General features: G+C 42.6%; 1 protein-coding gene across 11 annotated transcripts in view; it reads right to left on the bottom strand.

Annotated features, from left to right (window-relative positions):
- SMARCA4 (SWI/SNF related, matrix associated, actin dependent regulator of chromatin, subfamily a, member 4) overlaps window positions 1–15,047 on the bottom strand; it is a 90,047-nt gene that overhangs the window by 28,610 nt on the left and 46,390 nt on the right. For all 11 annotated transcript variants that reach the window (XM_030545897.1, XM_030545896.1, XM_030545895.1 and 8 more), the window contains 10 exons: window positions 14,432–14,558; window positions 13,465–13,638; window positions 12,938–13,111; window positions 12,610–12,777; window positions 11,375–11,425; window positions 10,272–10,402; window positions 9,570–9,627; window positions 6,743–6,861; window positions 2,448–2,598; window positions 855–1,018 (listed from right to left, as the gene is read on the bottom strand). In XM_030545897.1, coding sequence (XP_030401757.1) covers window positions 855–1,018; window positions 2,448–2,598; window positions 6,743–6,861; window positions 9,570–9,627; window positions 10,272–10,402; window positions 11,375–11,425; window positions 12,610–12,777; window positions 12,938–13,111; window positions 13,465–13,638; window positions 14,432–14,558 — 1,317 coding nt within the window. The remainder of the gene's footprint in view (window positions 1–854; window positions 1,019–2,447; window positions 2,599–6,742; window positions 6,862–9,569; window positions 9,628–10,271; window positions 10,403–11,374; window positions 11,426–12,609; window positions 12,778–12,937; window positions 13,112–13,464; window positions 13,639–14,431; window positions 14,559–15,047) is intronic.

The following is a 15,047-nucleotide window of genomic DNA, read 5'->3' as shown; positions in this document are numbered from 1 at the left end:
TGGAGTGGGAGGGCTGTGAGGACACTCAGGGCACAGACATAGCCTCATCAGATGGTACCGGACAAAATAATCTGATGTGGCATTTACTGGGTGCACATGCCTCAAGAGTGGAATCAGTGTGAGCAATCGCTCGAAGAACCCTTCCATGCACTAGGGACTGAACTGAAAATATAACAACCCAGTCACGTGCGTGTACAGGGGAGTGCGGTCTTATTTTATTGGCGAAGATCTGTATTTTGGTATAAGAGATAAAGAGAGGAACAGTTCTGCTACAAACAGGAATCCCTGAATTCTGATTCTTCACACCGCCTCATTTATTTATTTTCTAAGCTGACCTACTGAGCTGGGACTGTGACCTTGAACAACTTCTGATTATTCAGATTAGTATGATGAGAAATTTTGTCAGAGCATAATTTAGTCCATTGTAACAGTACTTAAGAGGTTATGAGCCAAAAGTCAATGACCGGGGGGGCGGGGAGGGGAGGGAGGGAAATAACAGCAGCTTCCCTTAGGGCAACTGCAGCGTTATTTGGGTTTCTAGGAGGTGCTTTTATCCAAGAATCTCAAAGCACTTTACAAAAGCTCCCCAACTCCCCTGTCAGGTAAGTATCACTACACCCATTTTGCAGATTGGTAAACTGAGGCAAGGCAGCTGAATGAATTCCAAGGTCAGAGAGTGAGTCCATGGCAGAGTGAGGAACAGAACCCATAATTCCTGACTCCCTCTTCCTCCCTGCTCCAACCATCACCCCCACTACCTTCCACAGAACAGCTAGAATTAATGTTGCTCACTAAAAACTTCTCCTAAACTTGCCAGTGGCATAACCCCCCATTAGTTTGAGCCCCACACTTACGAGAGAGGTACGATAATGAGGAAGGGTCCATTGATACGCTTGTGCTCCATGAGGTATGTGATTAAAGCGATGGTCTGGATCGTTTTGCCCAGACCCATCTCATCTGCTAGGATACCATTCAGGTTATTATTGTACAAAGAGACGAGCCACTCCAAGCCTTTAATCTGAACAAAAAGAGAATGGAGAATGATTCAAAGAACATAAACTAAACAGGATCTAAGAGGAAAAAAGCCACACTTCCTTGTGAATGATTTGCAGCCTCTCACCTTACGTAACACTGTAGATGAATTATTTATAGATTATTAAACCTCTTATTTTAGAGTTAATTATCTCAAAGAGCGCTTTGGCATCCATCCATTCCCTTCCCTTCTGGATCATGCATACCACACAAAAAGCTCCCTTTAATGCTCTTTGCTTTAAGCTACAGAGACCAAGTCTGGCTAACCAGTTATTTTATAAAAGATCTGCGCGCACACATCCCCAGAAGCCTGGATCATTTTATTCTCAGCTGCATCTCTCGGAATCTTAACAAGTTTCTGGTTGCTTGCATGGACTGAAGGGAAAAATCCTCCATTCCTGCAGTGTGGGAGAGATACGAGGTGTGAGTCAACAGACTCCTATCTTTAATCCCCAGGATTTCACAAGTGCAATACACAATATTACAAGTAAGGTCTTACGCCAGAGCCTACTCATAAGCACAAAAAATTAGTCCTTCCATACAGCTTTGTATCTTCAAAGTACTGCACAATTATCTAATTACAACTAAAAATGCCAGATAACATCTGTCGTGTCACAATTTGTTCCCCAGAGACTACAAATGATTCAAGTATTATCCAGTCACCTTCAGCCTTTTTGGTGCAATTTAGGGGTGTGCGTGTGTATGTACATGCGTGCCCATGTTTAAAACTTGCTTGTCAGCTATATTACATTGTGGATTTGCTTATGGAGGCACTAGCAATTCTTGGAATTAATTTTGCTCAGCAAGTTCGAAAGGTAAGAAATAATGACCTATTAACCCAAAATGGATTTGAATAAATCAGCTTGCAGATACAGCGGAAATTTCTAGACAGACAGAAATAACTGAGCATAGTAAAGGAGTGCCACCTGATTAGAACCCTGAGGGAAGCAGGACAGGAGCCCAACACCAAGCAGAGTGAAACCAGTTGCCTGGAGCAATCTCAGGAGGGTTTTATGTTCAAATACATGTCACAGTTCCTTATGAAGGCTGTAAGGCAGAGCAAGGTGTGCAGTTTACTTCTAATAAATAATTATAACATTTTGGAAGGACTATTACGTCTCAGGCATCAGGGTTTAAGCCAATCTCTGACTATGTGAGGTCAGGATGAGACCTAATATGGGGGGCCAATTATCCTACATCTGTTATTGCAGAGTTCTAGAAAACCTTCCTTTGAGCTGCTGGTCAGAAACAGGATACTGGACTAGATGGGCCTTGGGTCTCATCCAGTCTGGTAATTCCTAGGTTCTCCCCCCAGTGCTGATCGTACCTGTGGTTGATCAGACATGCTGTGTGTGCCTAAGCTATTTCAGTCACCATCACTCTGAATCAGGGCACTTCCTCCCCCAGTGTCTCACCTGGTATTGTTTGAGGACGCCATTGACCATGAGCGTGGACTGTTTGTCCACTCGTTCAGTGACCGCGTGGGCCACAGCGTAGTAAGACTGTAATCCCCTCGCCAGAGCTTGGGAGACCCCATACTCATCATCAACATCTTGCTTAGCATTTCTAAAAAATAAATAAATAAGTAAATAAGGGCTTTGAATGGATATGGAGAGAATCCTTCTCACTCCTCTGAGAGACAGGCTTCCCCAAAGACCTCCTGGAGGACCCCACGAATCCTTGGATTTCATGAGCTCGTCTCTCCAAGTGCAATCAATCAACTTCTTTGCTTTTGAAAGAATATTTTAGCCTCTTTTCATCCCAGTTTACTTTTCCCTTTGCCTCATGCTCTCTAAAATCAGAGAGCAAAAAATGATGCCTGCACATTTAACTCCTTGGAAACTAACCAGGTGGGATGGGATTTACAGCAGTGCCTAAGTGACTTGCGGGGGAGGTCTGAGCATTGGCCTGCTAAACCCAGGGTTGTGAGTTCAATCTTTGAGGAGGCCATTTAGGAATCTGGGGCAAAAATCTGTCAGGGACGGTACTTGGTCCTGCTGTGAAGGCAGAGGACTGGACTCAATGAGATAGGTATAGCTCCATGTTATCTTTAATTATGGTTTTTAAAGATCCAAACCACAGTGCACTTTTGAGATAGCAAAAAACTTGACCTGAACAGTAAGGAAATGCTTATTATCATATCATCCAGCAGCTTATGTTTGTTTTAAAGGAATTACTGTTTCAAAAAAACCCAACAATTTTAAACACACTTCACCTATTTCCTCACACAGTTCCAGGTCTGTCGCATCTTACATGCATTTAACGTGTGCGATTTCAGCTTTACGCGGTTGGCAAAAACAAAACGAAACAAAAAACGAGAAAAATAATTTAAATACTACATGCATCCGAAAAAGTGGGTATTCACCCACGAAAGCTCATGCTCCAAAATGTCTGTTAGTCTATAAGGTACCACAGGATTCTCTGCTGCTTTTACAGATCCAGACTAACACAGCTACCCCTCTGAGACTTGAAATTTAAATACTGTTTCTGTAGTGTGGGCAATTCTGCCTGCCATTCAACTCAATGTAATTTTGACTATATGTGGTTTTCACTTTATGCACTAACCACGGAACGGAACCCTCGCACAAGATGAGACAGACCTGTATAGTTTCTTCTGCAAACCACTTATTAGAATTTTCTGGTGTGATGAGAACCTCTTCCAGCTGCTGCACCAGAAATTGCACAAATCATAGGCTTAGAAAGTATCATTTGGCTGTAGTGCTAAGTCCAATTTAAGGAGCCCACACCTTTATTATTATTTTTTTGGGCATCTCAGAAAGGAAACTAGGATGCTGCAGTTTGAACGAGACAAAGGGCAGGCAAGGCAGAGTTGTTCTGCTGACATCTCACCTGTGTTTGCATGCAAGCAAGCATGAAAGAGGGAGAAGATTTGTGAGTATGGCATGTCTCAGTCCTTATAAATATTAAAAGCAAAAAACTAGGTTACTTCCACAGTAAGGTTCAGTTTTTACACACACAGAAGTATCCAGAATTTTAAGTTATAGTTGCTGAGGGAAGCGTAACTTTGACCTACTTTGGAATAGTCAGCATTTTCCATATATGGTGATAACTTATCTTTATTCGGGCAATGTTTGCAACCACGGGAACCATAAACTCTGTAATTCCTGACTTTTTGTCATGTAAAATGTCAACATTGCAGCATTACCCGCTTTTCTTCCATTTCTTTAGTTTAAAATAACTAAGCTCACATAGGTGCATTTATGCCAATACAGCTATATCCATACCCACGGGTGGTTTATAAAAACAGCACCTGGTATACTTAGTATGCAAAAGGATGGACATTATTCCATTGTCATACATTGGCTTAATGCAGGTGACTGTCTCTCTAGACTGGCTGGTGACCACAAAATGTAACAGCCTGCTGCTTATTGACAACTGGAAGATTTTTCTTTAGCAAAGGAAGCTGTCATTGGATAAGAGGGAAGGTCCTGTCAGGGATCGGTAACTGATTAAAAGAAACAAAGGATAGGAATAACTGGTCAGTTTTCAGAATGGAGAGAGGTAAATAGTGGTGTCCCCCCCAGGGGTCTGTACTGGTCCCAGTCCTAGTCAATATATTCATAAATGATCTGGAAAAAGGGGTAAACACTGAGGTAGCAAAATTTGCAGATGATACAAAACTACTCAAGATAGTTAAGTCCCAGGCAGACTGTGAAGAGCTACAAAGGGATCTCACAAATCTGGGTGACTGGACAACAAAATGGCAGATAAAATTCAATATTGATAAATGCAAAGTAATGCACATTAGAAACCATAATCCCAACTATATGTATAAAACGATGGGGTCTAAATTAGCTGTTATCACTCGAGAGAGATCTTGGCATCCTTGTGGATAGTTCTCTGAAAACATCCACTCAATGTGCAGCAGCAGTCAAAAAAAGCAAACAGAATGTTGAGAATCATTAAGAAAGGGAGCGATAATAAGACAGAAAATATCATATCGCCTGTATATAAATCCATGGTATGCCCACATCTTGAATACCGAGTGCAGATATGGTCGCTCCATCTCAAAAAACATATATTGGAATTGGAAAAGATTCAGAAAACGGCAACAGAAATGATTAGGGGTATGGAACAGCTTCCATATGAGGAGAGCAATAAAATTGGGACTTATCAGCTTGGAAAAGAGACGACTAAAGGAGGATATGCTAGAGGTCTATAAAATCATGACTGGTGTGGAGTAAGTAAATAAAGAAGTGTTATTGACGCCTTCTCATAACACAATAACTAGGGATCACCAAATGAAATTAATAGGCAGCAGGTTTAAAACTAACAAAAGGAAGTGTTTCTTCATACAATGCAGTCAACCTGTGGAACTCCTTGCCAGAGACTTTCAGGGTTCAAAAAAGAAGTAGATTATGTTCCTGGAGGACAGGTCCATCAATGGCTATTAGCCAGGATGGGCAGGGATCGTGTCCCTAGCTTCAGTTTGCCAGAAGCTGGGAATGGGCGACAGGGGATGGACAACTTGATGATTACACGTTCAGGTCATTCCCTCTGGGGCACCTGGCATTGGCCACTGTCGGAAGACAGGGTACTGGGCTAGACGGACCTTTGGCATGGCCCAGTCTGGCCGTTCTTATGTAGCTCGAGTGATAGGGGCTCGTAATTATGGAGCTAGAGGGTAAAGGTTCAAGCCTCACTGATTGATTTTCGAAGAGATCTGCTCTAGTTCAAACAGGACATAATTCAGGACAGTCCTTTGACTAGCATTATGCAGGATGTCAGACTAGATGGGGCCCCTGCTGGCTTTATAATCTATGACTGATGTCTGTAGGCAGTGTTTGTCCCCGGATATTGGAGAGAGAAAGGGGGGTGGGGGGACTTGAGATCTCTTTTACTGGACCAACTTCTGCTGGTGAAAGAGAAAAGCTTGTGAACTTACACAGAGCTCTTCTTCAGGACCTCTAAAGCTCCTCTCTTGCACAAACTACAGAAGATATGACCTCACCCTCTTGTGTCTACTGATGTTTGTAGGTATGCAACCATGGTTTGTCATGCTATTTTCATCTGCATATCCTTTCCCTTCTCCAAATGGAGCTAATGCAGCATTCCCCTCTGAGGAGGAGGAGGAGACCAAAGCATGAAATTCAATTAAAAAACAGCGCCCAATTTCCCCTGCACTTCGGTAACCAACATATTAATTTCTCTTCTGTTTTCAAAAAACCTAGACCAATATATTCAAAGCTTCCTAGAAGAATCAGACATAATTCTCATTAAAATTTACAGGCATTGCATCTAAATCTATTAAGTGAATTTGAACCTCTCAGCCTTAATCTCTGGGTAAAGACCAAGCGTAACAAATCAGAGCCCCTCCAATGTCATTTTTAGTGAGCACTGTGAGGGAGTTACAAGAGACCAACAATAGGGATTAAAATTAAAACTATTCTAGCAGCATGCAAAATGCAAAAAACTTTCACAGTGAAGTATAACATTTGTCATGTGCCAGCCAGACGAAAGAGGGACTTCACAATGTAACGCTGCCCTTCGTGCTGGGACAAGAGAAACAGCCATTTGCAAGTCTTCTCATGCCAGTTATTAGTGCCTGTCAATTACGCCTCCAACAAAGTGATCCAGAACAATGGAAATCAATCCAGGCTAATCCTCGTTGGTTTTGCCCCCTAAAAGGGGAAACAAAGGGCAGCAGCATTTAAAATACTAATGCAACAAGTGACTAGGTGAGGCTTACTCAATAATGTGCCTGGCATCAACTTCTGACACATCGTCACTGTCTGGATCTGGGATCTTCTTCTTTTCTTCCACAGGCAGGGCAGGCTGAGCAGGTTGCGGCTGCTCTTCCTCCTCCTCCTGCCAGAAATTGAAGGCTACATCACTGGGACTATCAAGTTACATACACTCATCGTCACGTGGAAGGGAGAGGGCAGTGTTCGTATCCTCACAGCAAGGCGGAGCTGGACAAGTCTGCATAAGCCACTTAACATGCAGCAAACTCTTTAAATACATGCTGCAGACTTGGCAAAAAAAATCACCACTCTGGAGACACCTCTTTCCTTTCTTCCTGTTGCCGAGATGCTATAAAGTACAAAGCTTTGTTCACCAGCTGGTGATGCAGGAGACTTCAGCACACAGGAAATGAAGGGCAATATACATTCCAGTTGATTGCTTGGCATGCATCCGAGATGTATATTTGCATTGACTCTCCATGAGTAGGAACCACCAGGAAACGCACATATAAAGCTATAGAATCTCTCTGCACCTCCCTGTAGATCTAGATACCACAGCTGTACTTTGTGATCATATTTGTGGCCCTTTTGTGCCATTTTCTTTTAGAATATGGCAAAAAACAAAACAAAACAAATTAATTTTGGCAATTGATCTTTGATTATCAGCAGGTAAGTATGCCCAGTGGTCTGGGATGGGATCTGAGTTACTGCAGAGAATTCTTTCCTGAGGGCTGGGTGGTGAGTCTTGCCCACATGCTCAGGGTTTAGCTCATGGCCATATTTGGGGTCGAGAAGGAATTTTCCTCCCGGGCAGATTGGCAGGAGCCCTGGAGGTTTTTCGCCTTCCTCTGTAGCATGGGTCACTTGCTGATGGATTCTCTGCAGCTTGAGGTCTTCAAACCACAATTTGAAGACTTCAATAACTCGGACATAGGTTAGGGGTTTGTTATAGAAGTGGATGGGTAGGGTTCTGTGGCCTGCTTTGTGCAGGGGGTCAGACTAGATGATCATATTGGTCCCTTCTAACACTAAAGTCTATGAGTCTAAACAAACCACACCTGATCAACTGGGTAGAAATAAACCGCTTAGGCCAAAATTTCCAAACATGAGGCTCCTACACCCATATTTAGACACCTAAATTAAAGCAGCCCTTTTCAAAAAATGGTGAGCACATGTGTTTCCTATTGACTTCAGTGGGATTTATAGATGTGTGGCACCTTTGGAAAAAAAAATCACGCCATTTATATAGGTACTGTGGCAAATTGCCGGCACTATTATGATGGGTCTCGCACTCTCTCTTCTTTGGAGAGGGTTCAGGGCACCATTTCTTGCCCCTGCAGTGGAATGTTAACTGCCTCACTAGTGTCCTAGAGCAGGGGAGTGGAGAGGGAGGGATCTGGGCCCGCCCTCTACTCCAGGTGCCAGCCCAGGGGCCCTGAGGATAGTGGTAAACCACTTGAACTGACACTTCCTTCCCCTGGGCTACTTCCCTCTCCTGCCCTTCAGCTTGGGGGCAGGGGGGCTTCCTGCCCTCCCTCTGTGCAAGCCAGGTGCCCCTTTACCCAGGGTCTTGGACTTCTTAGCTCACTGCAGCACTTCTCCAAACTGTCCTCTGCTTCCCTTCAAACTGTTCCCTGCTCCAACTCCCACACTGTCTGATTGAAGCAGGGGTTTTTATCATGGGACTGGCTTCAGGTGCTCTAATTGGCCTCAGGTGCTCTAATTAATCTATAGCAAACTTTCTTCCCCTTACAGGGAATAAGGCTCCCTTCAAACCCTCTCCTGCTGCCCTCTGGCCATGCTGTATCACAGTACCCACGTAAATCCCTATTTTGTCTCCTTCATAAATATGGATGTAGGGGCCAACCTTAAGCACCCAAGTTTGAACATTTTTCTTGTAAGCTCTAGAATACTGATCACTCAAAGCTGCATACAGACGCACCCTACCTCCTGCCATACACATTCTAACAACCCAATCTTGTTTCCCAAAGTGATTTAAAAATAAATTCTTGAGGGGAGTGGGAACTTCCATTATGTGGGCAAAATCATGTCCTGCTCCTAAGCTGTCAGTGCAGAATATCAGTCTAGCACACAACAAGCGGCAGAGCAGTAAGAGGTAGGGAGATTGGCAGTGATTAGTGGCTCAACCTCGTTTAAAAAAAAAAAAATTTACCCTATCCCCAAAATATTACCTCTGCTCCACCCAAATTGTAGAGCACTCAAAGATTCTTGGTGCATTTTGGACCTACTACTTTTTTTAATGTACATAGCTTCAGACTGTTTATGAACCTTTAAGAACTCATAAGAAACCGCCACTGCCTTATAGATGAGGGACAGGATCCTGCAAGACAGGGGAAGATGGGGTGGATCTCTGCAAAATTGCCCTGTTCTGTACACTCCCCTTGAAGCTCTTGTGCTGACCATGATTGGAGACAGGATACCAGGCCAGATGGACCATTGGTCTGACCCACTATAGCAGTTTTTATGTATTCAAATCCTTATTGATGTATGATGGCAATGTCAGACTACTATCGGAAATAAAGGCTTGTGTGGTTGTGTCCTTGTTAAGACAAGACATAACAGAGAAGAGATGCCAAGTGGAAAGGGGGTGGAAATATGACAGCACGAGGTTATTTGTTTTCACACTGCAACACATCAGTTGTTTCAAGATTTATTTGTTCTAAATGAACTCATTTTAGGTAAATCGATATTGATCTATATTTGAAAAATAAATACTGAATTAAGTTTAATGACTTTACGTCTACTGGTTATTTCCTATTTTAAAATACAAAAACACCCAAAAAATATATGACTTAAGGCACATCCACTTACCTCTTCCTCCTCCTCCGACCCACTTTCTTCACTGTCGGATCTGGGAGCTACTTCATATCTAATTAAATACAAATATTAATATTTAATATCAGTTCCGATTCTGACAGAGCAATGCACAAACATGCAACTAGCTTGGGCTCTAAAAGCCTTTGAACTCAAACTAGAGTGAGATTACTGCTACTTTTAACACAGGAATTTGACAATTTTTTTCCCCCTTTCTAATCCCAGATTTTAGGACCAGTGCTTAGAAAATTTATTGGGTCTGGGTGCATAAGTAGAGGTCCACCAATTAAGCATCTTTTGCAATAGTATTTCCCACACAATTTTAGCAGATCCCTGACAACTGAAGTAAGGTTAAAGGAATCAGAATTTTCTAATGATTAACATACTTCTTCCTGCCCTCTAGGACTCTTAAGGTGTTAGGCTGGGCCTATGCTGATATTTTGGGCTTTTCTTGCCTGAGCTAAACACAGGCCCCAATCCTGCAATGATCTCTGTGAGGGAGGAACCTTGGAGACGCACAATCACTATAGGATTGGGGCCAGTATCCCAGACGGGAACTGGTGTAATTTTTGACCCATTTCAGTTAGAGCATGGAACAGGATTTATAAGCAAAGCCACCTAATGCATTACAGCAAATGTGAGGCTGTTGGCCTTCTGGCACACCACCAGATGGCAATCTGGGAAGTGGTGGTGGCTTACCCTGGGTTCATTTCCAACCAGGTGTCCAGCTGTCCAGCCTTTGGAGCATCTGTGCCAGTAAGGATTTTACCGCTTTCCACGTGGATCACTTTCACAGGGAGATCACTCATTTGGCTGGTCTCATCCAGAGGCTGAGAAAGCACAATGTATGTACATTTCAGTATTCCATCTTGAATTAAGGTGTCTCTGTTCTCTCTTAGCCAACGCTTTAATTAAAACCAGTTAAGTGCTATTGCAGAAATATTTATGGGACACTCACTAAAGTTTTAAAACATCACTTTACCCAAAGAATAAGTAGATCAAAGCTTTTTTATTTTTAAAATTTTTGGTTTGCACTAATCCAAAAAACAAGAAACAGGAAACCATTGTCTTGACCTAGCTGTGACAAAAGTGCTGCTTGGCATTTGAAGGCACGAATAAAAGAACTTTCTTAATGTGAAATATCTCCAGTTTCTCTTATAAATTCACTGCCACTCAGTACTTCCTTTGTCACAAGTGATCTTGCAACTTCTTAGGTAATGTGTAACTTTCAGCATTTTTGTCCCTCTGAGTTCACCGAGCCTTCTCACATGCCTAAAGTTATGGGCAGCTCTCCCTTAGGTTCTTATGACCTTGATCCCAATACTATCTGATCACCTCGCAATCTTTAAAGTACTGATCCTCACAGCTCTGCTGTAGGTAGGAAAACACTGTCACCTCTCTTTTACAGGCGAATTTGCCCAAGGTCACACAGGAAATCTGTGGCAGAGCTGGGAAATAACTCCAGCCTCCCAATCCCAGGCTTGTTTACTCTCTACATCCTTCCTCTCCTATGTGACATATCTAAAGGTTTGCAGGACTGGAGCCAGTCTAAACACACTAGAGTTGCTGTCAAAATTAGCAGTGACATGGCAGGTTGGAGAAGCTGCCAGAACCATTCATGTGGGTAGAGACGATAAGAGACAAACATTTCTTTACAAAATTGAATATGTTCTATTTTAGGAAGTCTTGATTTAGCCATCTACTACACTCCACTTCTCAGTGCTGTTTTTAGTTCAATCCAAAATATCATCATCATAACTGATCCTTTCAGCATGTGGCTAACAAACATTTTCTATGCTTACTTCGCCATCTGGTCCAATTGCAGGAGTTTGCCCTTCTGCATTCTCTGCCTTCTGAAAGAAAAGGGAATACAACTCATAGCAACAAAAATCAAACCCACAATATGAGCACTCCACTGGAATCGCATGCTTATAATGCAAGTGTCCCAACTCAGAAGGTGGGTGGGAAGGGAGGACACAAAACAGTCAAGTGCAGAAGCTGCTCAAGCTGGAACCGATTTGTAAATTAAGTCCTAGCCAAGAAATCCTCCTAACATTTCAGACTGGTTTATCACCGTCATGCAATGTTATATTAGGACTGATACTTTTGATTACTACATCCAAGATAGCTACTCTTCTCTGATGTTTGTTTGGGATTTGGGTTTTTTTTGTACAACATCCATCACCACAGCATACAAAGCCAGTTCTAATTAGTATAGAAAATTCTGCACACCTTACTGTTAAAAGGCAATCAAAATAGTTCTTTAAAAGTCGAGACACCCCATTTTAAATCTCCTGGAATAGATATCCCTATCTCCAAAAAATTAACACTTAAAAACTATCATCAGTTCTACCAGCTTATCCCCTTGTACTCACACAGTTTTCTTCCACTTTTTTCACAGTAAAAGAAAAAAAAAACTGCTCTCAATTTTTTCCAACTTCCATTTAATTAATGGCAATTTACTAGGGAAATATTACTGCAAGTTTTCTGATCTAGTGGCTCTTACCAAATGAGTTTGTACTTTAGAAAACTTGCAGTAAATTCTCTCTAGTAAATTGCCATTAGTTATATTTAAGTCGGCAAAACAGACCAGTCTTCAGTTTCTTTCACTATATTACTATGGAAGGAAAAAAAAAAAATCACATTGCAATTTATGATGCCATCTGCTGGAAAATTAAGGAAAACAGCATGAAGATTCTGGTTTTAGAGATGCATTCTCAAGTAAGGTAACCTGCTTACTGGTATGGCAGGTTAGATGATGCATTAGGCTTTGAGTTCTGGAGTCCCAAGTTCAAACACAGTGTTTGATTATAAGAGAAGTGAACTTGCTCATCTCACTCTAGTCACATCTGTCTATGAACAAGCAGTCAGCATGACTGACTGTCTCTGCTCAACAGATGCCCTGAACTGCAAAGCTAGGCTAGTACAACTCAGAACAAGGCACGACAGTAGGGACACGTCTGCAGCAGTTTCCAACCCCCTGGCTCCTGCCAGAGCTAACAATCCTAGTGGCAAGCAGGCTTAATCGTTAAGTCACCTTCTTTTTCTTTTTCTTCTTTTTCTCCTTTGCCACCTGTGCAGCCTTGTGTTGTCGCACCAGCTCAGTTAGGTTGGCCACATACTCGTCTGTCTGCTGGAGTAGATATGCCAAGCGCTTATCTTTCTTCTGATCGATAAGCTTACGGTACCCTTCTTCATCCTCAGCCTAAAGGGAGAGGCAAGGTTAGCATCCTTTCAGCCCCGAGGAGAAATTTAGCCAGCTAAAAATTCTATGCAAGCATGTTGCAGGCAGTTTACACCATTCAGCTATACAACCTGTGTGCGCGCGCGTGCAAACTGTTTTGCAGTCCCATGGGAAACCTCACCATCAGCCTGCGCATTCGCTCCTTCTCGATCCTCTCATTCTCTTTCTTCTGCTCACGCTCAGTGTTAGCATGGTAAGTGGCCACAGCTTTCGTAAGCTTTTGAATTTTGCCCGTGATGGATCGATGGTATTCTTTGAAATCCTTGGCATGCTGGAGAATGCTATTGAGGTATTCCTGAAGGGACAAAGTGATGGCAATTGGGCTACAAAGTCAAGATACACACACTAGCCATCTATTGTTCTGCCTTGTAATAATCAATATCTTCACGTTGTAAGCCATTTGATACATGGATTCAGCAACCAAAAAAAAAAAAATCTTTTCCTCCAACCGTAATTTGCTCAAAATATATTTAACATCTCAGTAACGACTCTCAATTTAATGGCCTCTGTATCAAACTCTCTCTACAGGAAAACAAGTGAGTTATGGTCCTTAGGTGCCCAATTCCCAAAGAAATCCTAAATTCTTTACCCTACTTTGTAAATCCCAACCTAAACAACAAACAAAGTAACAGGAAGGGAACAACTTACCTGGTGCTTTTGTCTGCGTTTCCGTTCTTGTTCGATCTTCTGTTGTTTCTCCAGTTTCTCCGTGATGCGAGCCTCGCGCAAGGACTGCCGCTTGCTGCGTTTGTATGCCTTGGCATTCAGCGCTGTTTCCAGGGCAGTGTCTCGTCTCATGCACACCACGACTTCCTGACGCAGCTTTACAAGAAATTCACATTAAAAAAAATTCTCTCTGTGTGCCATTTTATAAGTGCCAAAGTTTTGCATGGGATTAAAAAGGCCAAACATTATACAATCAAAGGCTGAAATACAGTTATGAAGATGCTTTGGGCAACAGATTCAGGTCGAAGATGTATGGTATGGAACTGGAAAAATATGCAGTGTCACAATATAACTCTGCGTATGTACACCAAGGGTGAAATTCACCAGCAAAAGGGCTATTCTACATCTTAAGCCCTTGTGCGACATACATGGTGCAGCCTTGTGCTGATCCTCTGAACAGGGGGAACTTATTGGAAAAACAAAAAACCAAAAGCTACTTAAAAATCAGAATCTCTTCCATATGGAGTCTCAGAATTGAGATTTATAAGAATAAAGACGCTGCCAGAGCACCACACAGCAGCGGTTCATCTAGTCCACTGCCACACACATTTGGCCCAATGGTCCAGCTCATCAGGCATCTTTTCCTTGTGCCAAGTCAGATCAGTAGAGCAGGAAATGGGATGGAGCAATGTGCCATCTAGTCCAGTATCCAGGTAAGCTACCACTTCCATGGTAACCAGCTAACACATGAGGTAGGTTGGGGGGTTCTTGTACTAAATTCAGTTTGTTTTATTCCAAGCCAGGCACAGACACAAATGCACACTAATTATCTCATTCCTCTGTATCTGGCATTTGCCTTGCATTACAAAATCTGCAGTAATTGGCTAATTTCTGTTCTGAATCAGGCATTACGCACTGGAAAGCCAGCGGCTGAAACCCCACAACCTACCTGTCTCTGGAAGTTAAGCAGTCTTAGTGCTTTAAGTTCAATGGTAGCTTTGGTTCTCAGGTCACCAGCCAGGGACCCAGGCAGATTTTCTAGTTCTTGGATTCTGTGAGCAATGCGAGCCTGCAATCTGTAGGGATAAGACACAATTTCGTAGCAGATGAAGACAAACAAAATGAGTTTAAGTCTGGGCACTTTTAGCCATTTACTGTTCAACTGAAAAGACTATCAAATACATCTGTGTTCTGTCCAGTCCTTGAGTCACCGTATCTCAAGTACGATGGACGTTCTTGGCAGCTATGTACATCTTTGTTTGGATCATCATTTAATACATGGCCATAGCAGTAGCATACCTCTCTGGCATGAAAAATAACTGAAGTGCCAGGGAAAACATCAGCCCCTGGGAGAAGCAGAGACAGGTGCGTCTGCACAGGAAACTAAGATCTCAGGAGTTGCCCTGACAGGCTCTGAAGAGAACTTATGCACAGTTCTTCTCAGTCCTAGGTTACTCTGTACAGCACATGTCAACTGGGAATTTTGATTTGGGGGGGGGAAGGGAGGAAGGAAGAACGGTCAATAGGGAGAGCCACTGTATTCTTCAAGAGAGCTGAGGACACCA

Source organism: Gopherus evgoodei, unplaced genomic scaffold (assembly GCF_007399415.2).
Source record: "Gopherus evgoodei ecotype Sinaloan lineage unplaced genomic scaffold, rGopEvg1_v1.p scaffold_40_arrow_ctg1, whole genome shotgun sequence".
Taxonomy (NCBI): domain Eukaryota; kingdom Metazoa; phylum Chordata; order Testudines; family Testudinidae; genus Gopherus; species Gopherus evgoodei.
The sequence above is the reverse complement of the archived record's forward strand: the minus strand, read 5'-3'. Positions and strand labels throughout refer to the sequence as shown.